This window comes from Ursus americanus, chromosome 1, assembly GCF_024610735.1.
Source record: "Ursus americanus isolate L20-20 chromosome 1, mUrsAme1.1.p, whole genome shotgun sequence".
NCBI classification, from domain to species: domain Eukaryota; kingdom Metazoa; phylum Chordata; class Mammalia; order Carnivora; family Ursidae; genus Ursus; species Ursus americanus.
In genome coordinates this window covers 104,663,252-104,687,044 of record NC_142127.1, presented here as the reverse complement: position 1 = coordinate 104,687,044, position 23,793 = coordinate 104,663,252, and the positions used below count along the sequence as shown (strand labels likewise).

The following is a 23,793-nucleotide window of genomic DNA, read 5'->3' as shown; positions in this document are numbered from 1 at the left end:
TCACGCCCTGAGCCGAAGGCAGACGCCCAACGACTGAGCCACCCAGGCGCCCCATTTCTTCTTTTAATTTGTGATGAACATCTTTGCCTCTCTAAGTCTGTGGTTTCCACGCTGACCTTAACCAGATCTTCTCTTTTTATTCCCCTTCACGACACGGCACTCATACCCAGCAGGGATGGCGTATGAAGCCTGAGTGCAGGACAGCGCCAGGAAGCCTCTGTCCCCCTTTCTACCTTAGAAAACCCTGGGGGGCGCCTGGTTGGCTCAGTCCTTGGAGCGTGTGATTCTTGATCTCAGGGTTGTGAGTCTGAGCCCCATGTTGGGTGTAGAAATACTTAAAAAAAAAAAAAAATCTTAAAAAGAAATGGAATGGCTATTCCCCTCTCCCCACAAGAAACACCATGGATTTCAAATCGGATGCCATGCCTTATCTTTATACCGCCTACTCCCCTTCTTAAACACCAACGTAGTGAGATTTGTTCTTAAGAGAAGTCATTGCTTTCCAGAGCCATCGATGGTCACTGTAAAGACAACGGTACTTCTGCTCAGGAGAAATGTTAAATTTGGGGACTGTATTTCTGATTTGGAAATAAATATGGGGTATGACCAATATGCTCCAAATACAGCAAGGAAATCTCTTAATTCTCTATAATCACTTGTAAAGTTGATCAGACTTCAAGTCCTAGAAACAGGCAAAAGTATTAAAGCACACAGATGAGATAGCCAGTGCATATAAAGACCACCAGACACACAAAATTCCTTATCTTCCTTACCATATTTCTGACCTAAAATGAATACATTGGCTGGAATAACCATTACAGGTTTAATCAGCAATTTTGGTTGGCTCTCTAGTATTTGGAGCACTGGAGAGATGGGGACTGCACCAGATTAAAGGCTAAATCAATGAAAAAGCAGCCCGACCTGTTGGGCAGACTTTAAATCATGCTGCAGCCTTCACAGCTCCAGAAGTAAAACCGTGCACATCCATGACAAAGCCAAACCAGAATCACAACAAAACGCGGGCACTACCTTCCCAGGGGGTTACGGGAGGGCCCGAAGCCAGAAGTGTCGGGCTTGCTGCTTATGCTACAGGGGTCACCTGGGACAACAGATGAGAAGGCAAAGGGAGGCAGGGCCTTGGGGGGGTCTAATTTTGAAGCTCTTGCTGCCAGTAAGAGCAAGAGCACTGCGACCTCGGATGGCAGCCTGGCCCCGGGTGCCGGCACTGTGTCAGCACACCTGCTGTGGGCCAGGAAGCTGCCCCTCCAACGACCCGCCATCCCGTGGGCTGGCCAGGGTAGGCTCGCTTTCATGGAGGGTCAAGTTTTATCAAAAGTAGCACAACTCCCCGCCCTGCCCTGCAGACAGAGTCCCTGAAGCTTCTTTCTTTTAAAGCTCTTTTATGATCAAAAAGCAAAAACTCAAAAGAATAATATTATATTAAAAAAATCCAAACAGCAGCTTTTGGCTTCTCCCTATACCCCTCTTGCCCCTCCAGCCCCTGCCTGTAATGTGCTGTTTTCTGCAGACAGCAAACTTCAGCAGCTCGTCACTGAGGAGAGAACGGGTCTGTGGTTCTGGTTTATGAAAAGCCTAGAGGTCAGGTGACCACACACTCCTTCACCCAAGCCAGGAGGACACCTGGGAGGGAAGGGGCTGCTGGCGAGGGCAGACACGGAGCAGCAGGGCCAGGCCAGGTGCCCCCAGGGGAAGAGCCCCCCACGTGGAGAAGGCTGCAGCAAACGGCCCGGGCCCCAGCACTCCCTTCCCTGATGACTCCCCAGGTGCCACCCCAAAGGCCCCCCCAGCTCCCATCTCACTGTTCCTCTGGCTCATATAAATCTGACAGAAAGGAGGAGTGTAGCGTGTACAGGGTGCTGTTTTTAACCCCTCTAGGTTATCCTTAATGTGATGTTTAAAAACAGTAGTCAGAGGACTCAAGAAAAACTTGAGATTCTGGTCAATATACTTACAGTAAACAAAGAGTTTAATCCCCAAACAACATCCTGGAATGAGAAAGAAAGAAGAAAACAAGTTTCAGGCTCCCATGCACTTAGTGTTTCAAACCTATGACCAAGAAGTACGTATCGTGCCAGGTCAGAACTGATCTTTGGCACGCTGTTTCTCCTAAGACAGAAACTGAAAACAACTTCTCCAATGTGACAACAGGCGCTGGGAAATTTGGAGATGAGTAGTCACAGGTAGTAAATACAGAATCAAGGACGACATAAGTGCCCAAGGAGCCCACAGGCTGTCTGCTCAGGAGAACCCCAACTTACATCCCTCTTCTTCGTCACTTCCCACTACAGTTCGGGACTTCTGAACAGTCATCTTTACAACACAATCTGCTATTTCTGCATCTGTGTCCTCTGGGGGACTGCAGATAAGCTAATTACCCATGGTCCCACAGGCCTCTAACAATTTTGCTCTAATTACTTAAAAAAAAAAGTGGAGGACCGATAAACACTTCCTAACGTTCAAAGATCAGAAATTCTCATTAAAACAAAATGGAAAACCAGTGTGTTCTCTCTGGACTGACCTGTCATCTATGACTCAACCACAAATTTCCTCTCAGCCTTCCTCATCATCAGCTTGAGTCTTGTGTTTTTTAGGCTGATTCTCAGCCCCGGCTGATACTCAGCTAGTTGGCAATTTTAATCGCCCCCTCTGCTTTGTCTCAGCCATCCACCTGTGTCCTTTTGGGGTGAGCTGAACCTGGGGCTGGAGCTGGGGGTGAACACATGTTCTTTGTCTGGTGGAGAGGTTAGACAGACAGGCCTGTCAGCAGAACTTCCATACAAGTGTTCCCACAGAGGAACCAGCAAGGAGGAGATGCTTCCCAGAGGAAGTGGGGCCTGCTGGGTAGAGGGACAACAGGAGGGAGCACCTTCCAGGTAGAGGGACCCCTGTGCCAAAGCTAAGTCTTAAGTGGGCAAGACATGTCCAGGGTGTGGCGAGAAGACAGGCCAGGCTCCGGTGGCAATAGAGAGCACACCTTGGGAGGATCCAGTCAGACCTGTAGGACATCTGCAGTGTCCTCCTCACTCTGGCGGAGGGCCCCAAACTCCTTCCCTGTGTTCTTCCCCCAAAGTGCCTACTTGGTGATATTCAATGACAGTGCCTACACACCAGAGTTTGCACCTGCCGCCCATGAGGTGTGGTCATGTAAAGAACTAGACCTGGTCCAGGATCGATGCAGTCACTGGTGGGCTGCTGTGACCCATGCACACCTCTCTGGGCCTCAGTGTCCTCCTTTAAGAGCAGTGGGGCTGCCTAAGAGCAGGGGGTGGGAGTGAGGACAGTCTCTAAGAGGTGAAGCAGGAAGTTGGCATATAAGGAATGAGGTCAGTTTATCCACAGAAGGTCTTTTCAAAGGCAGGGACTACAGAGTTGAACTGTGAAGGATGGCGGGGAGAGAAAGCCTGGCACATGTGTGCAGGGCAGGGCCCAGGCCTGTCCAGTTCCGCTCAGGCTTCCCCTTGTGGCCCGAAGGACAACATCCGATGCAGCATCTCCGGTGGTTTTGTGTTTGGTGCAGAGGACGACTTACAAATGGTTTTAGTTCGGACGACTTTTGTAATCCATGCATGACTGAGCCAAAGTTAACACGTGTGCAAAAATGTTGCTCCTGAGACAGAGACAGAGAGGAAGATGGCATTGTGCGATGTGCCAGGCAGTCTGCGAGCGTCACGAACTCGCTGCTTTGACACCCATAACCCTTTCAGGCTGACCTGGGACAACTGTCAGCCACAGAGGAGGAGGACACAGTCACCAGGGAAGACGGGCCAGGTCTGGATGACCACGCCTTTGTGCCAAGTCCCGGGCTGAAGAGCACAGGCTGGGAACCCAGCTGCCCTCTGAACCGAGAACTGGGAGAGCGCTCCTCAGGGCAGCACGGACCCGGCACAAGAAGGGCAAAAGCTATGATGACTGCACGGACTGCTTAGTTACCCATCGGAAACGATGGCAGGCGTCAGGCAGCTGTTCATGAACAAACTGAACACTAGCCGAAGTCCTGACGACTTCTGACGAAAAGCTCAGGCAACATGAGGAAACTCTAGGTGTCCCGTGGATACCATGGCAGAAAAACTGAGTTGAAGCCACAGCTGGTGGCCTCATGTAGCGCCCGTAACATGCACCCCCGGAACCAACTACAGCCTACACCACAGAAGCAACTGGGGCCACCTGTTCAGTCCCAGTGGCTCCCCTCTCCACCCCTCCCCTGGGTGGGGTCCTCCCTCAGGGCATCCCCGGCCTCTGTGTTGCCACCCTTCGTTTGGCCAGGCTAGCTCTGGGTAACTCGGAGCAGACGGAGGTCACATCTGCCCTTTCCCTCCTCCCCATACCCCATCCTGGCAGCTCTCGTGTCCTCTGAGAGTGAGGCGCCACACACGACTGGGGGCCAGAGGAAGGGAAGAATAGAAACTGCACGACCTGAAGCACAAACGGTAAAGGGCAGAGGGGAGAAAGATCACTTGAACCTCCCACTGCCCCGGGATGAAATGGGGGCAGAGGAACCAACCGGGTCAGTGCTTGGCTGAGCGGCCCCAGGTTGGCAGGAGGGAGCAGGGTGTGCCCGGCCACCTGGGTAGACAGGACAGCAAGAAGTCTGGTTCCCGGAGGGAGAGGCCTCCAGGCTGGGGCGGTGCTCGAGCGCACTGCACTCTACCTTTAAGGTCCTTGTGGGAGCCCAGCCGGTGCCATCAATCGAATGTTCTCTCAGTAAGCTGAAACAGACAGAAAGGCACAGTGGTCAGCAAGGACAGCCTCCAGGCGCATGAGCTGCAGGTTTGCCGAGCTGCTGCCGCCAAGCCCTCTGGGCCCACATCTCTTCAGGACATCTGCTTTCCCCAGGCCCCACCTCTCCCCCGGCACCTCGCAGGCCCCCGTCTCCCTGCAGAAGGCCGTCTCTACCCCCAAGTCTAACCTCTTGTGTCCTGTTTATTGCTTATACACCCAGGTCTTTAATCCTGCAGGCACATGAAATTTTAAGCAGGAAGAAAGTATGCTTAAAATAACATACGAAGAACACTTGTCAACTTGATATTCAGAAAAATGACAACGGATGCTTAGGGCTTCCTGTGTGCGTCAGCACGATCCTAACCTCACTTAATGCCTCAACGACCCACGAGGGAGGCGCTGCCATCTCTCTAACGAAGGAAAGAAAGCAAGGCACAGAGCAGCAAGGGCATGGGCCTGGGGGATGGTCCTTCAAACCCGGGCAACTCGCCTGGAGCTGCAGGTGAACACGGATGACAGCTCCTAGCACACATTCTAATACCTTGTTTTTGCTTTTTAAAAAAAAGTTCAAAAGGGGAAAATGAAGGATAAAGGTAGATTAACACAAAATTCTGGATGGTCCTTACCAGTGGGCGGGAGGACCGTGTTGAGAGAAGGACGCATGCGCTTTGGAGGTACTGTGAGGTCCTATTTCCTAAACTGGACCCAAGGGTCATTTTCATCACTTCCATAGCTGTACGTGCGCATTACGTACTCTCACAGAAACGATTATTCCACACTTTGAAAAATTCAATTTATTGCCAAGTTTCCTTCTGGGGAAAAATTAGTTTGGCATTGTTGAGCTGTATCCCGCTGCTGCTTTGATGTGTACATAACAGTCCCTAAGCTCACACGGCAGTGTCAGGCTCTCCGCACCTTAACCGTTACTGTGAAGAGAAGTTCTAGATCTGAGCATGTGCGAATTCACATAATTAAGACCAGGAGAAAATATAAATATGCTATAATCTTAATTGTCCATGAACATCAGTTAGAATAAACAAAACCTTAAATTGACCACTACCACTTACTTTGAGCCTTAAAAAGAAAACAAGAAAGAACAGATATCTCCATGCTGCAGAGGCCCAGGCCCTGTTGACACGAAAGCCCTGCAACTTCTGAGTAACTGTTTGAGAACCACGTGCTGGGTCCTAGTGGTCTATATGACCCAGTGAGAGGTCTCCTCACTGAGGCAGGGACAGAAATCAGTTCTGACTGTCCTTGTCCTTTTGACAGATCTCGTCACAATCCTTAGCCATCTACCTGTTCAATGCTTGTCTCCCCAGCAGCCGGCAAGCCCCACAAAGCAAAGAACAGCAACTGCTCCCACCGCGTCTGGGCTCGACCACCGTTAACTGACGGGGTGGGGTGTGGGGGGTGAGGAGGCAGCTTCACTGGCTGAGCAGGCAGTATCCTCTGACCTCTGTCAACAGCACAGCCAGAGCAGGAGGGCTCTGAACCTGGAGGCCAGCTGTGCCCACCCAGGGCAATGGCAGATAAGGGGGGGTGGTGCCTATCATCAGGCAGGCTGTGCCCAAGTCTGCAGGCCACAGGTCTGGGCAGAGTGATACTGCGGAGGGGACACACCATCACTGTGCAAATTCTAGCCCAGCCTCAGCAGGAGGCAGTCCTGCAGGAGCTCAGGTGACAGGCCCTCAGAGAGGGAACCAGGCAAGGGATCAGACGGTGCCTTGGGGGCTACACGAGAAGCATGGACTGCAGGAGAAAAAGTCTCAAGTGTAACCACCAGGGTCCTGGCCCAGGGCCCTCTAATCCCACAGACATGGCCCCTCTCACCTCTGACCCTGAGCCAAAGCAGGCAAGGACCCTGGTGGGAGCACAGCAACGTCACAAAGAGAGGTAAGTGTCCTGTGTACTAGACAAGGCCCCATGGAGCACCAGCACCACTCAGTGCTGCTGAGTGAGGTATCCAGGTAGCTGCTGCCCGGCGGTCACTGGGGACCAGGAGTGGCTGGCCCAGGCTTGTCTTTCTCTTCGCTCAGGAGATGCCATGAGTCAGTGGTGCTAAGCCCCTGCTGGACACTGTCTAGTTTCCCACAAATAAATCCCTGCAAGTGCCCTGACAAATCCAAGGGCAAATACAAGTTAAATATAGAACTTATAGCTGAAGGACCAACACAGGTACACCTCCCGGGATGTGAGCGCCTGTTCTTCCCCTCCCTCCCTCCCTCTCACACACCCCCACTGGGCATCTGCTTCTGCACCAGGCAGCATGAGGAGTGGTGACGGCGTCTTGTTGTTTCCACGAGCCTCTCTCTGGCTACTACGGAGACCGAACGTCCCTCTGGTGCTTACTGCCCACCTGTAACTCTCCTGAGTCACCACTTGTAGCAGGTGCTTGGGTTCCTAGCGGGCGTGTCTGTCTGTTTCATCCTAACTGGCAAAGACCTTTTACACACGGATGTAACCCAGCTGATCTTTTCTCTCTCACTTTTGTGTTTTGTATTTTTAATTTTAATATAGCTAAATCTATCAACGATTTTCCTTTAAGGTTTCTGGCTTTTGTTGCTGGCTGCCGCCCACGGAGTTCTCCCCACACTTTGCTAATAATCTGATCTCTCAGAGGACAGCAAAAGTGACGAGAAATTCCTGCTCTGGCATTAACTCTGGCAGAGGACAGGGTATGACAGGGAGGTGGTGTGCAGTGGACTCCCAGGAGAGCAAGCACCAGCGATGGCCTCAGGGGAGAAGGCTGGAGCAGATGCCATCTACAGCCTGAAGCTGGAGGAGTCAGATTTTATAAGTGTGATACTTAAAGGACAGATGGGGAAAAGGTGGGCTCTTACAAATGCATTCATAACTATCTACAGAAAAGGAGGCGGACAGGAGAGAACAGGGGGCACTGCACACAAGCTAAACTGGGAGCCGGCTGCTAACTGTGCTTTTAAGAAGGAAGAGGGGGCGCCTGGGTGGGGCATTCGGCTAAGCATCTGACTCTTGATTTCGGATCAAGTCATGATCTCGGTCCTGGGATGGAGCCCAACATGGGGCTCGGTGCTCAGCAGGCAGTTCGCTTGTCTCCCCCTCTGCTCCTCCCCCAGCTTGCATGCTCTCTCTCTCAAATAAATAAACTTAAAAAAAAAAAAAAAGAAGAAGAAGAAAAAGAAGAGGGGTCCAGCTATGCTGGCACCACGGGCAGTGGGTAGCTCCCCATCACAGGCAGGGGCTCGTGTTCCCAGGGTGGGGACGGAACATGACAGGACACCGACTTCATCACAGAAAGAAGGCAGAGCAAGGTGCTAATGCTAACGGCTACTCTCTGAGCTGTGGCTGATGTTACATAACCTGCCGGTCTCCCGCGGCCGGCGCGGCTGCTGCTGCTGGAGGCGCCGGCCTCTAGCCAGGCAGCCTGGCACCAGAGCCCTGGCAACCCACTGCTGCCTCACTATAGAGAGTGACGAGACGCAGAAGATAAAGCCCAAGTGCCAAATTTACTTAAGAACAACAAACCCCATACCCTCTCCAGTTCCCTACATTAGTGACTGGCAGCCTCGAGAAGCGGGAGTCATGGATCCCTGATCATCTGCCACTGGACTGAGGGTGGGGGGGAGGCAACACACACAGGCCACAACCGACATGAAGCTCTGGGAAAGCTGCCCTGCTCTGTGCACATCAAGACTACTTTGCTAAAGAGAGGACATCTTAAATAAAAACGTCCAGGTCTTAAACTTGCCATCTACATTCCCCCCCAGCCTCCCTGGATTTTATAAATCACACTTTTCCTTCTTAGCTAAAATCAGCTGCATGGAGGGACTGCAGCCTCTCATTACCGCAGGAGGGGAAAAGGGTAAGGCGCCCTGGAGGGAGCACCAGCAGGGGTCTGAACCACCAGAGGGCCCAGACGCGGTTCTGGAGGTGGAGGCGGGCTGGGGGTGGGGTGGGGAGTGGAAGACTTTCCAGTCACTAGAGTGCAGCCCAAAGCCCTGACCTCCCTCATCGTGGCCCAGCCTCAAAATTTCCTCAGGGGAGATTATGTGTTAGAAAGCCCACGCTCACACAAAGTGCTCACAAACACAGAAGACGAGAAAGAGAAACCCACCTTAGACATATTTCGCCTGTCTCTGTGATGTTGGGGTGCCAGATCCTCGTCAGGCATTTCACTTTGGGAGGCTGCAACACAGACAGAAAGAGATCACAGGCTCTCCAAATCATGCCTGCTGCCACCGAGCCCCTCGTTCCCCTGCTCACTTGGCACTCACTTGGACCGGCCCCAGCCAGTGTTCAATTCTGGACTCATGTCACCCTCATGTCTTCACGCTGCATCCACAAGTGCTAGTCTGCCCGTACCCCCAACACGACCCTTCTACAAGTCCCAGGGCCGCAGGGAACGTGGGGCTGGTGGCGGGGCCTCGGCCACCTCTGACCCACCCTGCCAGGGCTGTGGAGGAGCCCACAGACGCCACGCTGTGCGCTACGCTGCTGAGCTGCGGTGACTGAGAGTCACTGCTCCTCACGGTGGTGGCTGGGTCCCTGTGCACGTGTTTCTGAAGATGCTATTGCCATGTACATTGTCCTACAGCCAAGCCTTAGTCTGCTTTACGGTTTCAGGAGGGAGAGAGAATGACAATGAGCACGTGGGAATAAGGCACATTGACATCGCTTATAACGAGGCATATTTGGATAAAGTTGTTCTTTTAAAATGATTCTAGAATATAAGCAATCCATACTCATTGAAGACAAAAAGACAATGAAAACAAAAGCAAGATCTCTGTCTTTCCTTTTGTTATATATGGTAATTCCACCCAGAAGTCATCTCTGTAACACCTCATACCCACCTTATGAGCCTCTCTTCCAGGCCCCACACGGAGATGCACGTGCGTGCACGTTCATTTTTCTTTACGGAAATAGGGACGTGTGCGCTCTCTCTTCTCATACTCTTGCCACCACTTCAGGTAGCTTTGGGCTTTCTTGCCTTCTAGCATTTCACAAGCCAGTTCCTATTACTGGACATTTAGGTTGCCTCCCACCTCTACCACGGACTGGGTTAAATCCGTGCACTCATCTCTGCTCACACCCATAGGAAAGGTCTGCCTGGGAGGAAGCCCAGGTAGAGGAACTGCTGGTCAGAGCACACAAGTGTCACCTGGCCGAGTCTCACAGACACGTCATCTTGTAGACATTCACGTGTCAGCCCTTTGTCACAGAGGGGCCACGCTTTCCACATTTATCATTTGGTATTAATTTGCATTTATGATGCTATTCTTTGTAAAGTCTCTGTAATTAAATTTCATCTTTGTTACCAACCACCCAAATACTCTCCTGCACTTTTTCTAGTACTTGAATCGTTCCGTCATTTTACTTATACAAAACAGACATACCTTTCCAGCACTCTTGTAATTACGTTTTTCTACTGATTTTAAAACACCATGACATCAAGAAACTCCCCCAGATAATTAATCCACGTATGCAAATGTAGGTGTCCAAGCTTAGAGAATTCAGGTTCAGAGTGAGTTTCAATTAATTTAATATGCTCTCATTTGCTTTCCTGCAAGTAAACGGAAATGCGTTTGACAGAAAGTATGCTAGTTGTCATGCATTTCCAGCGAGGCCTTCAGGCTCAGGAAGGCCAGCACTGAGGGGCTGCATGAATCTAAGTAACAATACTGGGTAGACTGAATCACCAGCTCGGCATCAGAGGGAACCTGCAGGCTCTATCTCCCTCCCTTCTAGAGAGTCCTTGACATACCTGTCATCCTGCCTAGTGTTGTTCACTAGATCACCAATTATCCGATTGTATTTGCCTCTCTCCTCCTTGTCCCTTCACACCTGCCATAGTTAGGTGTTGGCACAGACACCTCCCATCAGTGGTCCTCTTAACTGCAGTCCCCAGACAAGAGAACAAATCAGAACCATGGACCCAGATTCTGACACACACTTTCCAAACAGAACTTGTAGACCTGAGTCCACCCCAAAGCAAGACAGACAAGAAATACCCAGTTCCACCTCCTCCCTGGCCTTGCCACCTGTAAGAGTTTAATGTACGACAGCCACTGCATTGCAAACCAATGGGAAAAAAGGTATTCGTCAGTGCACAACTGGCTAACCACCTGGAAAACATAGTTAGATGCCCACTAGGAGCTGGACTCCAGACGCATCAAGCACAAACGATACAGAACTATGTGAGCACTGAAGAGGATGCAGACGAGTTACCTCGGGATCTGAAGGCCTGTTTACGTTTCATAAGAAGAAAAACTTATGAAAGAAAAGTAGGTTTCAGTACAGTAATGAAGCAATAACAAAAGAAAATAAAACCTTCCCCCCAAAAAACCCCTGAAGTTTTATAGAATAAAAACAATAAAAAACAAGGGAAAATCAGAAAAATCTTTATAGTACAACTAAGAAAACTAGGGAAAATATATAAATTCATATAAATTCTAACTGAGAACTCTTATAAGAAAAACAAATATCCCAATGGAAAAAAGGCCTTAGGACATAATAACAGCTCATAAAGAACATAAAAAGCTAAGAAATAGGAAAAAATATTTAGCATTCTACTTATTTAAGAAATGAAAACTCAAATGACAATTAGATACCATTTATTTCCTCCCCAAAAAGCAAAAGGAAAATCAAAATATTCCATCTTTCTGAGGAAAAAGGGCATTTTCAAACAGTGTTGGTGGGGAAGCCACTGGCATAACCTCTCTGGGAACTAATTTAATAGTATTGATGAAGAGACTTAAAATTAGCATTAATTACTACACATTCGTAATTCTACTTCTACGGATTTATGCCCAGGACAGAGGCAGACGTACACCAGCTGCCGTCTGGGACACGCATGACAGTACTGCTTACACCCACCGTCAGCGACCGACAGCCTGTGCACCACCAGCAGGGGCCTGCGTTTGCATGGGAGCTAAGTATGGTTTCTACATTTTGAAAAGATTGTTTAAAAAAAAACCCACATATTTTGTGGAGAAAAAGTATATGTGGTAGAGACCATTTGTGCTTCACAAAGCCTAAAATATTTACTATTTACAGAAAGTCTGGTTCATACTATCAAAAACTGGTCAACTAGTGACCAACAATAAAGGACTGATTTAAAACCATGATGGGTCATATAATGAAGTGCTCTTATTAATGATGATGTAATGATATATTAATTGACAAGAGAACATTTGTTCATCACGCCATAATGTTAAAAACCCCAAGTTACCAAGCTGCGTGGTGGCATGATCCCATTTGTACGTATGATTATATGTCGCCCGTAACATATATCAGAAAGTTAACAGTGATCATCTCTGGGTGGAGAGGTAACAGGTGCTTTCTGCATAGCTGTATTTTCTCAATTTCCTAAAAAGTATACATTACATACAAGGAAGAAGGGAGTGGACTTTCAGTTCACTTGCAGTATCTCTGGCTCCCCCCTTACCCTCTCTGGGGCTGGTCATGGCCATGTCTCTTGATTTGGTTACGTTACAAAAATGTGTGACGGGAGGGGCGCCTGGGTGGCTCAGTAGGCTCAGCATCTGACTCTTAGCTTCTCAGGTCATGATCTCAGGGTCCTGAGATCAAGCCCCACATCCGGCTCCATGCTCAGAATGGAGTCTGCTTGTCCCTTCCCCCTCTGCTCCTCCCCCTGCTCTCTCTCATTCTTCTCTCATAAACAAATAAAATCTTTAAAAAAAAAAAAAGTGTGGGGGACATAACATGTCACTTCCAGGAGGAAACTGGAGGCAAAGAATGAAAAGCCATGTCCCTTTCTCCTGCTTCAGCGCATGGTCTCCACCGACCAATGCATAATCGACATGCCACGGGAGCATCGCAGGACTTGGGGACTGTGACACCACCCTGAGGATCTGCTCCTCCTCTGGCCTCCTGGTCACCCAGGGATCCCCAATGCTACGTCACCACCCTGGCTCATCACTGTCTGTGCTGTCTCCCACGAGACTGGGGTCCTTCAAAAGCCGGTGTCTGACATAGAACCTCGCACATTTTAAAAGCTTATTTCATGTCACTAAATAATTTCAGCCAGTATCTTAGAGAGATCACAAGGCAGGCTTGAGGCTGTGAGGTAAAAGGTCAGGGACAAAAGGACAAAGAGCCAAAGGAAAATCTGAACTTAAGCTGCTGGGGTGTAGGGGCACTGAGGGGGTAGGGATACCAAATAGGTATTTTCTTCCTTTTAAAAGTTTACTCTAAAATAATGAGCTATTTTACTGATTAGAAGTTTTTGAGAATGACAATCTTAATAAGTGACTTTAATTGAAGAAGCTATAAGTGTCAGGGTTTTCAAAAAGTCCTTACCAAGTACAGAAATCATATAAAGTCATGGCATAAAAGCAAATGAGCCTGAGACAGCTCCACGGAGGTCTCTCAGGCTGACCTTCTAAAAGCTGGCTGTCTCCTCATCCAAATAAAACACAGGGGCCTGAAGTTTACTCGCACAATCTCTGTCCCACATGCCCACAACCTGGCATTTTCAGATGCTGGTTTCATTTTCTACACCACAGGTCCGTAGGGGCAGAGAGCGCCAACCGTTGGACAAATGTGTACTGTGCGATCTCGCAGAGCCCTGGAAATACAGTGTAAGTAAGACACTCTCAGTCTAGTGGAAGGAGGCACCAAGGAGTTACATAAGCAAAGACTAACTACAAAAAAAGTAAACACAAGTACCTCTGTATCGGTTAGGCACTACATCACATGGCTTCCCAGGGACGGTATCACCCCCCAACTCCCTACCCTGAGCTAGTGGGTAGTAAGGCTGGTAGTAAAGGCTGTGGCCTCAGCCTGGACGTGGAGGCAGAGAGGACATGCAGGGGCTGCGGGAGCGCAGAGTGGAAGAGGCCCCAACGGCGGCAGGACAGGGTCTGGGTCCACCCCAGACAGACTGGCCTCTCAGTGCCTCTGGCCTGAAAACATGGGTTTCATTCCTGATGAAATCAACCCAGCCCATCATTTAGAAATTTCCCAAAGGAGACAGAAACTAAATACAAGAATATAAAACCATCATAAGTCACCAATTAATATAAGAAACATGTCCTTGAGGTTCAATGGTTTTCTATCCTGTTTATTCCGCATCCTACTTCTCTGTTTCTTGAGGTCACACAGGGACAGGACAAGATGACAAACATTTGCTCACACAAAGTGGTCACTGGGTTTGCGGGAAGGGCGCATATCACGTAGCTGGGCAGCCCTGGACAAGAATCTGCTTCAGCAACGGAGCCATTTATTCTGGCAAAACTAACAAGGTACGTCCTTAACTCTACCTCTCTGGGCCCTAACTTCCAGACCTGTCACCATGGGGGTATTAACGTCCCCGGGGAACTGCTGGAGAGTAACTCAAGGAAAGTGAGTGGGTACCTGGTACATAAAAGCTCCCAACAAAAACCGGTTCCCTTGGGGCGCCTGGGTGGCACAGCGGTTAAGCGTCTGCCTTCGGCTCAGGGCGTGATCCCGGCGTTGTGGGATCGAGCCCCACATCAGGCTCCTCTGCTATGAGCCTGCTTCTTCCTCTCCCATTCTCCCTGCTTGTGTTCCCTCTCTCGCTGGCTGTCTCTATCTTTGTCGAATAAATAAATAAAATCTTCAAAAAAAAAAAAAAAAAAAACGGTTCCCTTGGTGTCTTCTCATGCTCTGCCTTCTTCCGATGCTGGGACCGAGAGGCTTTGCCACTAAATGATACCTAATGTTCCTGAAACAGTGGTCCTCAGATTCCGCAGGACTTGTCTGAAAAGTCCGCCAGCTCATGATAAGCCCCTCCCCACGCCGTCCTCCTCCTCCAACACTCACTGCCTCTCCGAAAAGACTGTGTCACGTACCACCCTTTAGCATTCTTCCGACGAGGAGTCCTTCGAGACGGCAAATGTCCGCACAATTAAAAGGTCCAGAATTTTAAGTGCTCTATGCCTGGCTGTTTCCAGAAAACATCAAACTAGCCCCTGGAATTCAAAACAACTGTACTTCAACCAAACCTCTCCAACTGCATCTCACCTGAGGGAGTCCACTGTTCTATCAAGCCAGACTCCTCAGTGTGTGATTAGGGAAACAGAGGAAGTCAGCAGGGAGCTGAATGGATGGACAAAGACCTGAGATGCACATTTTCCTGTCGTGGTTTAAAAATTAATTTTTTTCTTCTTGAATTCTTTCCTATCCTCATAAACTGCATTCAGAAAGAACTTTTAATGTAGTAGCCTAGTAAAGACCAATTCCTTCGATAAAGGTTTGGCTGCAAATAAAAAAGTGTGACAGCCACTGAACTGTGCCCCGGTGGTGGAGCCCAGGGCAAGGGACCTAATCCCACTTGCCAGATAGAACAGTAACTGCAGGCAAACTAACAGGGCACATGGGGCCCCCTGTACCCACAAGCTCAAGTGAACAAGAGACTTAATTTTACCATCAGATTTTTTTTCCCTACTCGATAGGCCTAGAGAGGGCTGGGAAACATTAGGGGGATATATATATATGTGTGTGTGTGTGTGTGTGTGTGTGTATGTGTGTGTATACACACACACACATAAAATTGCAGAGCTGTTCAGAACTGTCACTGGTTTCTCACTGCCAAAGAGAAAATGCCCAACAACCCTCAAATCTGAGTTTCTTGTTCATTTCCACTTCTCCCCAACCCAGACTCCTCCTTCAAGTTGACCTGGTCAATCCACCACACACATGCCACTCGTTCTCACTTGTGGACCTACTAAGCAGTTCCAGAGATTTCGACATCACCTAGACCACCCTCCCCTGGTTAAGGGTCAACCCAAGTCAGGATAACTCCAATCCTATTTCTCCTGAAAAGCTCAACTGGCCTGACCACTTTCCCAAAGTGAGCCTCTCCTTTCCTTCTTGGAATCCCCGTACATTAGTTTCCTGGCCTGTTCCATATCTCTCTTGTCTGCTACTTATGGCTTTTATCATTTTATGGTAACTCACACTTTTTCTCACCTTCCTAATTGGTAAATTCCTTAAGAGCAAGGACAGAATGTGACAGTACCTGGTGTTAATTATTACCTAGGTGGGGTCTTTGAGAGATTAACACATAGCTCCAGGCATAAATTACTTATAGTTTAAAACTATGAGTCATTCCTCTTTGCTAAAATTCTAAAATACATGTTTTCTACACCTTGGGAATTTTGGGGTTATACCATAAACAAAACTACAGCTTTAAATAAAATGCTTTCTTCTTCAGTGCCAGAATTTAACAAATAAGACTGGTGTGAACCACACAGGCAGCTCCCAGCAAAGGTGTCAGTCTCGGGACAGCTGTTCCAGACTCAGCCGAGCTGTATCCCCAGTGCGCACTGCCCGACACACAGCACTCACAAGTGCTTGTTGAAAAGTTAATCTCTCTCCTTTGGCGCAGAATACTGCCAACAGTAACATTAATCACAGAAATATCGGCCAGTCTGTATTTAGCCCCGGGACTGGGGGGACCCAATGCGGGGGGGGGGGGGGTGATGACCACCAGGCCACGCGAATGGGGAACGATGGCTCAAACGCAGTCTACTCACCACCATGTTGTACGCATCAGGAACTTCAGTTTCAAACTGAAATTTTCCACCCTGGTAGTAACCCTCATCTATCAAAAACACAAAACAAAACAAAAAAATCCTTTAAATTAAAAAAAAGGAAACGAAAAGCAAACACTATGTTAGGATATGGCAAATACAGAGAATTAAGAGTTAAACAACAGGACTGCAAGGTTCCTTGTTAATTCACCAAATCCTGCCCCTGCACTAATGATGAACCCCAATCAGCTCCCTGCTGGCCTGCCTCTGTCACCCCACTAGCCATGCACCCTCAGAGGAGGCATAGGCACCCTTCTGGGGGGCTGGTTCCTCTTCCTCAGTCTCCCAGGACCTGCCCAGGGAACACTGTTCTCACCTCGGCCCACCCCACTCCACATCCCGGCACCCGTGGGCCCCCTTCAAGCACATCTCACGACAGGTAACCATTCTGTTTGAGCTGCAGGGTCATGTTTGCAGCTGGTTGCCCTGTGAGAATGTCAGTTCCGAGGGGTGCTCCAGGGCCGGCGGACAAGCAGTGGAGCACACAGACGATATCCCTGCCTCAGAGAAAGTGCACAAGCAAAGCTTTCGGGCTAGCTGGCTGAGTGCTGGCTGCAGCCTTCTGAACAGAGAGGGCCCTCTGGAAGAGGGCTGGTGAGCATGCAGGAGAATGTCTGCAGTCAGGGCAGCACTGGGTCAGACCCCACAGCGCAGTCCCAACTCCTGTGATGGCATCAGCCACCTCTCAGCCTCTTCTAGGGTCGACCCCCAGGGTGAACCTGGCCTGCAGGTGCCTTGTAAATGCTACTGGGGCTGCTGCCAGCAGAGGGCGCTCCACCATGAAACGCTCCACCATGCTTGAACCTGAAACACTCCCCTCCCGCAAATTACTCGGAGCTTCACAACTTCAAAAAATTAACACCATCTTTAAAATGAAAGTTCAACTCCAACCCCCCAAATATTTATCACTGTGAACAAATCAGCAATAATACATCGTATTGCTTCCCTCAGCTGTTTATGTAAATGAACATTTAACAGGAAGTTGTTAGTTTCCAATAAATCATCACTAAAAAAGTTTTTTGAGATCGCGTCAACATTTATGTTGTCCAGCAGTTAACACTAACATTACCTGGAATTCAACCTTTTCATTCTTTGCCAGTGTGTCAAAAGAGAAATATTATGTTTCATTTTACATTCATCTGAAGAAAAGCAGTGAGGCTGAAATTTATTTCATATTGAGTCATTTTTTTTAAGAACAGAATGACTGATGTTCCATAAGTATCCTTGAATTACTGAGGTACCCACGTTTTAATTATAATATAAAAAAGCTCATAAGAAGATTAACCTTTGCCTTTTATATTTGTTACAATGTTTCATAGTCTGCTGTTTGTCTTATGGTTTTGTGGTTCAACTAGTTTTCACTTTTGAGAAGCCAGTCTTTCTGTGGTTTCTGTCTTTGGTATTACCCTTAAAAGATCTTTCCCAACCAAGATTATAGAAACACTTGATTTCTGTTTTCTCCTAGTGATCCTGTGGTTTCATACGGTCCATCAGCTCATCTGCTCATCTATAATAAGGTGGTGTGTTTTTTGTCCTTGCTTGCCTAACCCATCACATAGCATTTATTATTCGACCCTTCCCCACTGAACTGATGTGTCTATTTCTGTGCTTACAAGTGCACTTGGATTCGTGACTGACAGTACTGAATCTTTGGAAAAGACTCTGGGGAAAAATTTTACCTCTAGATACCAGAACTTTCCAAACAAGTGGCATCTCAGGTATAAAAGTAATCAGAGCACATTCTTGCTCAGCAGAGGCTCCCGTGTTGCACAGCGGTCACCGTGGCAGAGTGGCCTAGCACTGGGCTCTGTAAACCATGCAGCGGCCACCAGAACCCCAGCTTCGCGTGCAGAGTTCCTTCTGCTCTCCTCTCTTCTTGCTCCCCAAGGCTGTGCTCCAGCCACACCACTGTGGTTCTTCTCTAGCTGGCTTTCCATACCATGATTATATAGTTTCAACTCTGCTATCCACCAGTTTCAAAGAAATAGGGTTTTGGTTTTACTATATTCCTCTGTCCTAGTCAAGCTCTCAATTAGTAATTATTAGAATTATATCATCCCCAAACCCACTGAAAATAGAGAGCAAGCAGACAGTTTAATTTTTGTTCTATTTCATGAAATACGTCTTTCAGGAAAGATTACCAGCTCCTGAGCCAGTACTTCGTTTTTCCTCTTCTAAGGTACGTAGCTTTTGGACTGGATCAACCCTGGCTTTGCATTTGCCTAGAAATGCCATAGTCCCACTTACAAAGCAGCTAAGGAACAGACTGGACTGAGAGGAAACTCAAGAGGATCTCGCTTCCTGTGATTTTTCTCAACAAAAGGGCCCAGTGAAGAGTCCTTGCTGATCCACCTTCCGGGTCTGGCTCCCGAGCTGGCAGTTTGCAGGGCGGAGACTGGGAACGGCCTACGCAACTCTGGAGCCAGCGGGCAGAGGGGTCATTTACAGCGTCCGTAACCCAGTGTGCACCACATCCGAGTCTGGGACAGGCCCGCTACGTCACTATCCATGGCTGCTGTGGCTGAAAACATCCTGCTTCTCAGATAACTGGGCATTCAAGTACAACAATGAAATGCAGTAGGAAAGTTCCTGGCATGCAGCTCTCACTGGACCGGCCTATCCCCGCCACCCAGGGTTACAATGACAGGAACCATCTTTCCCTCCTCTTGTATCCTGGAACCCACTCCCTCCTGCCTTCCAGGAATCATACACCACTATCTCTCAGTCAGGTTAGGGGTACTCCTGGGAGAAGACTGTCCAAAGGGTAGGTGGGTATAAACAGCTTCAAGAGAATCCACTACTAGGTGGTCAGTGTCCAACTGCATTCTCTCCTAAAATGAAGCTGCCTGATAGTCTCAAGACGGCCAAAGTCCTGCAGGCCATCCTTCCCTTTCCTTCTCACAGCTGCTCCAATTGGGAGCAGAAGGCTGACTTCTCAGCTCTCCTCTTACCATGATGCACTGCCCCAAGGCACAAACATCCCAGAGGACAAAGGTCACAGGAAAGCCCTCTGAATGGAGGCATAGGGCAGGGGTGTGCTTTCGCTATCCCACACCCAATTCCGTTAAGGGCAAAGTAGGGTATTATAAATAAGCTATCCCAGTTCATAATGGAATGTCTTAAATTCAGACACATCGTAGCGTCTGATGGTAGGGATGATTAAAATTTCATTTAGCAACTTCAATCCCTAGACTACTGTAAGAGAAGCCATTATCCCCATGAGAAGCAAACAGGGAGCCAATAAGCCACAGGCACAGCACCTTCTTCCACCCAGGTGACTGGCTCCATGCCTCACCTACCCGCTAGGAATCAAACTCAGAAGAGAGGTGGCTGATGGTGCGCCTTAGAAACAAGTAAGACTTCTCCTGAGAGTGAGTCTGACTGCTGAGTGGGCTGACAATTAGAACTGGTTCTGCCTATTTATGCACTGGGGAGACAGTTCTGATAAACTGAATGAGCTAAACCTGCAGCTTCAAGCTTTTGAGGAAATATAAAGCGTATGTTTTCAGATTGGTAAAGGTATGACAAAATCAGTAAAATCACAAAATTCTCAACTCTTGCTGAGAGTTTCAGATAAAACGACAGATGTTTTTAAGTGAAGACAGTTATGACTAATGGTCAGTTGACAGGTCTTGGGAAAGTGGTTTTGGTGAATGCCTCAGAAACCGTGATGCTAAGGGACTCTAATGACTGTGTTTGGAAAGTCTTCTCCAAGGCAGGTGGGTTCCAATTCTATGCTTTCAACAAAATGGAAGAAGGACCCTAACCTAGTAATCAGCAAAAGATCAACAAAATATCTTATATGGTATTTTTGGCCTCTAACTTTGAAGTCCAAGGACAGAATGTCATAGCTGTAACAGACACCTTCCAGGCCTGTATGAATAAGCAGTCCTCAGTGTCTGCATCTACAAAAACAAAAATTAAGAAAGAAAACTGATACTGAACCCTTCTTTCTAGCATAAAGTCATTCACAAATACATCAACTGAATCAGAGAAAAATGCTAAAAGTAATAACTCCATCATTCTCAGATACATTTCAGATGAAATAGTATTTTATGTTTAATAACCATTAAAGCTTGCAACATATTGTTTAAAGTCATTATTCGTTCAACAAATATTTGACAAGTGCTTATGATGTGCCAGGCACTGTTTTAGGCACTGGTGACACATCAGCAAGAGACTTTCCTGCCCTTACAAAGCTTACATTCTAGTGGAAGAGAGACAAAATAAATAAGGAAATCATATAATAGAAGGTGAAAGAGCTAAGCCAGTAGGAGCTGCGATTTTAAATAGGGTGGTCAGAGAGAACAAAGGCCTGAAAAAAGAAGGGTGAAGAACACTCCAGGCAGGGGAGCTGGGTGAGGCCCATAAGAGGGCCTGGTATGTTCAGGGAACACTCCAGAGGCCAGAGGGGAGGCAAGGGAGGGAGGACCTGAGGCTGAAGACGCCACTGTGAGAGTGCTGGCTTTTATGCACAGTGAGACAGGGAGCCATGAGAGAGGTCTGAGCAGAGGAGGGACAGGCTGGAGGCCCTGCGGAGGCTATCAGTTACAGTAACCCCAGTAAGACATTAAGCTGGTTAAGACCAGGGTGGAAGCAGTGAAGTGGGAATACTCTGATGGGAGCAATACCAGTGTTTGCTGACAGATTGGGCGAGGGGTGGGGAAAAAGGAGCCACAGAAGAGCTGAGTTCTCTGACCGTGCAATGCAAAGGGCAGGGTTGCCACTGGGAAGATAAAAAGGCTGTGACAGGCACCACTGCACAAAGTTCCATCAGACAGGTGAATCTGAGGTTTCATGTCAACATCCAAGCGGAGATGTCAATCGGCAGTCGACCGATCATTCTGGAGTGTGGGGGAGGTCGGGGCTGGACGACGGTAGTTTGGGAGCTGTTCAGTAGATCCAAGCACTCAGATTTCATGAGCTGACTATGGAGGTCCAAGGAAGGACAGAGTCTGAAGGACCCCCACCTGGAGGGGTGGGGAAAGGAGCTAGGAGGGCAGCCGGCACCAATGGAGGAGGAGGGAGACAAGGAGCCAGGAGTTGGTACAAACAATGACTAACAATCATTCAAAAGAAAATGCTTAAGGCCTAAGAGTCTTACAGTTAAAGAAACTTTTAAAATAATTTTTATATATACATACATGTGCATAGATATATTTACAGAATAGTATGACAGGGTGACAAAATACTTAGCAGAAATATGTTTACCCTGGGATAAAATTCTACAGGACCAGTGGAATAAAACGGAGACTGCAAGGAGAAAAGGCAGCAACGAACATTTTCCAACCACGGCAATAGAGCTTGCTCATGTTTCCACAAAAATGCATGATAGTGGGCGTATCCATGCTGTTTAGATTCTACTGGAAACATTTTAAAGAGCAATATAATACTTTTATCTTTAAATGTCAATATTTACAGCACACTGGAAATCATACTGTATGCACATTTTAAACCTAAGTCAGGGAAAACACCGTCCCTGCCAAAGATGAGCCTGTAGACTGGGGTCAGCAAACTTGTTCTGTAAAGAGGCAGACGGTAAGTACTTCAGGCTTCGGGCCACAGATCTCTGGTCACATATCCTCTTTTGTGTTTTTTTCATAGTCCTTCAAAAATGTAAAAGTCATTCTCAGCTTGAGGGCCACACAAAAACTGGCCCAGGGTAGAATTTGGCTCACCTCTGGGATGGGATCTAGTGCGCCCACCCCAACATGAAAATACGCAAAAGGGGAGCCTGGGTGGCTCAACTGGTTAAATGTCTGCCTTTGGCTCGGGTCATGATTTCAGGGTTCTAGGATCAAGCCCCATGTTGGGCTCCCTGATCAGTGGGGAGTCTGCTTCTCCCTCTCTCTCGGCCACTCCCCCCCCCACCCCTGCTAGCACACTCTCTTTTTTTCAAATAAATAAAATCTTAAAAAAAAGAAAAAAAGAAAGAAAGAAAAGAAAACACACAAAGACAAACTGGTGCTGACCTGTGTGACACAATGCACATGAAGCTGGCTCACTGACGAGGGGAAGCTGGTGTGGGCTGGATTACTCAGGGGAAGCCTGGGGGATATGCTGTTAGGTACAACGTGAAAATCAGGATGACAACTGCCACAACATTAACCACATGGACACACGGAGCATGGACCACACGGTCACTGACGAAGTCACCACAGTGCAGTGGGATGGGCACAACACCACTTCAAAGAAGAAACTGGGGCGTGTACAGTAAGTAACTGGCTGCAGCCCCACGGCTAAAAAGGAGCATAGCCACTTCCGATCAGGCTGTCTCACTGGAATCTGAGGGTAAGCAGGGCAGGGGAGGGGAAGACAAAGAGACAGTGTCCATGAGGCAGGCGGAGTGGGTGCGGAGTTGCAGATAGGACTGCCATGAGCCAGCTATGGCAGACGTGTGGCCTGGTGCCACTGAGGAGGTGGGCAGGTGCTTGGCGGTGACATGGGGTCAGGAACCAGCAAGGAGCCACAGACAGACACTAAGTCAGCTGTCATGTAAAGATGCTGAGATTTAGAGAAAACCATGGACATAACAAGGAAATAAACATTAACGATCAAAAAGGAGCAAACAGAACATCAACAGCTAAAAAAACCTTAATAACTGAAACGAAAACTTCACTGGATGAGGTCCACAGTAAATCAGACCCTGCAGAAATAGGAATTACCCACATGAAGCACAGAGAGAAAAGTGAACATAGCCTTGTGACCCAATGGAGGTATAGTTTCTATGTAGAGGTAATATATATGCAAGAGATATTCATACAGGTGGAGTCCCAGGAAGGGGTTACAGAAAACATATTTAAAGAAATGCTGGTCAAATTATTTCTAAGTTTGATGAAAACCAAACTCACAGATCCAGAAAGCTCAACAAGCCCAGGTCAACAAAGCACATCACAGTCAAACTGTTAAAATGGGATAAAGAGACTATCTTAAAAGCAACCAGAGAATAACATGCACATCGCATGAAGTGGAACAAAGAATCAGCACTAACTCAGGAGGCAGCAGCATGAGGCCCCTATGATGCTGAAAGTGTCACCAGCAGGGCTGCACTACAGGCAGATACTAGGGTGTTCTTCAGGCAGAAAGAAACTAACAGATGGAAACAAGGAATAAAGGTCACTGGTGGTCAGTATGTTGATAAACACAGAAAGCAAGCAGACTGTCTAAAGCCAGGTTACAACATATGTAAAGGAGACATGAGAACTATAAAATGAAAGGTGGGGTGGGGAAATGGAAATACCCTGTTATCTGTCCAAGCTTCCACCTTCAGAACCGGAAAAAGAACAACAAATTAAATTGAAAACAAGCCGAAGGAAGGTAATAAAGATACGAGCAGGAAAAAAAATATATTAGGGGAAAATCAATGCAACCAAAAGCTGGTTCTCTGCAGAGACTAAAATCGATAATCCTCTAGCCAACCTGATCAAGAAAAAAGAAAACACGTTCAATAGGAATTAAAGAGGTGATATCAACATAGACTCCACAGAATTTGATA

General features: G+C 48.0%; 1 protein-coding gene across 2 annotated transcripts in view; it reads right to left on the bottom strand.

Moving 5' to 3' along the window:
* Positions 1–23,793, bottom strand: part of UBE2F (ubiquitin conjugating enzyme E2 F (putative)) — a 54,939-nt gene that overhangs the window by 5,652 nt on the left and 25,494 nt on the right. For both annotated transcript variants that reach the window (XM_045794001.2, XM_045794003.2), the window contains 4 exons: positions 16,242–16,309; positions 8,837–8,907; positions 4,670–4,727; positions 1,974–2,006 (listed from right to left, as the gene is read on the bottom strand). In XM_045794001.2, coding sequence (XP_045649957.1) covers positions 1,974–2,006; positions 4,670–4,727; positions 8,837–8,907; positions 16,242–16,309 — 230 coding nt within the window. The remainder of the gene's footprint in view (positions 1–1,973; positions 2,007–4,669; positions 4,728–8,836; positions 8,908–16,241; positions 16,310–23,793) is intronic.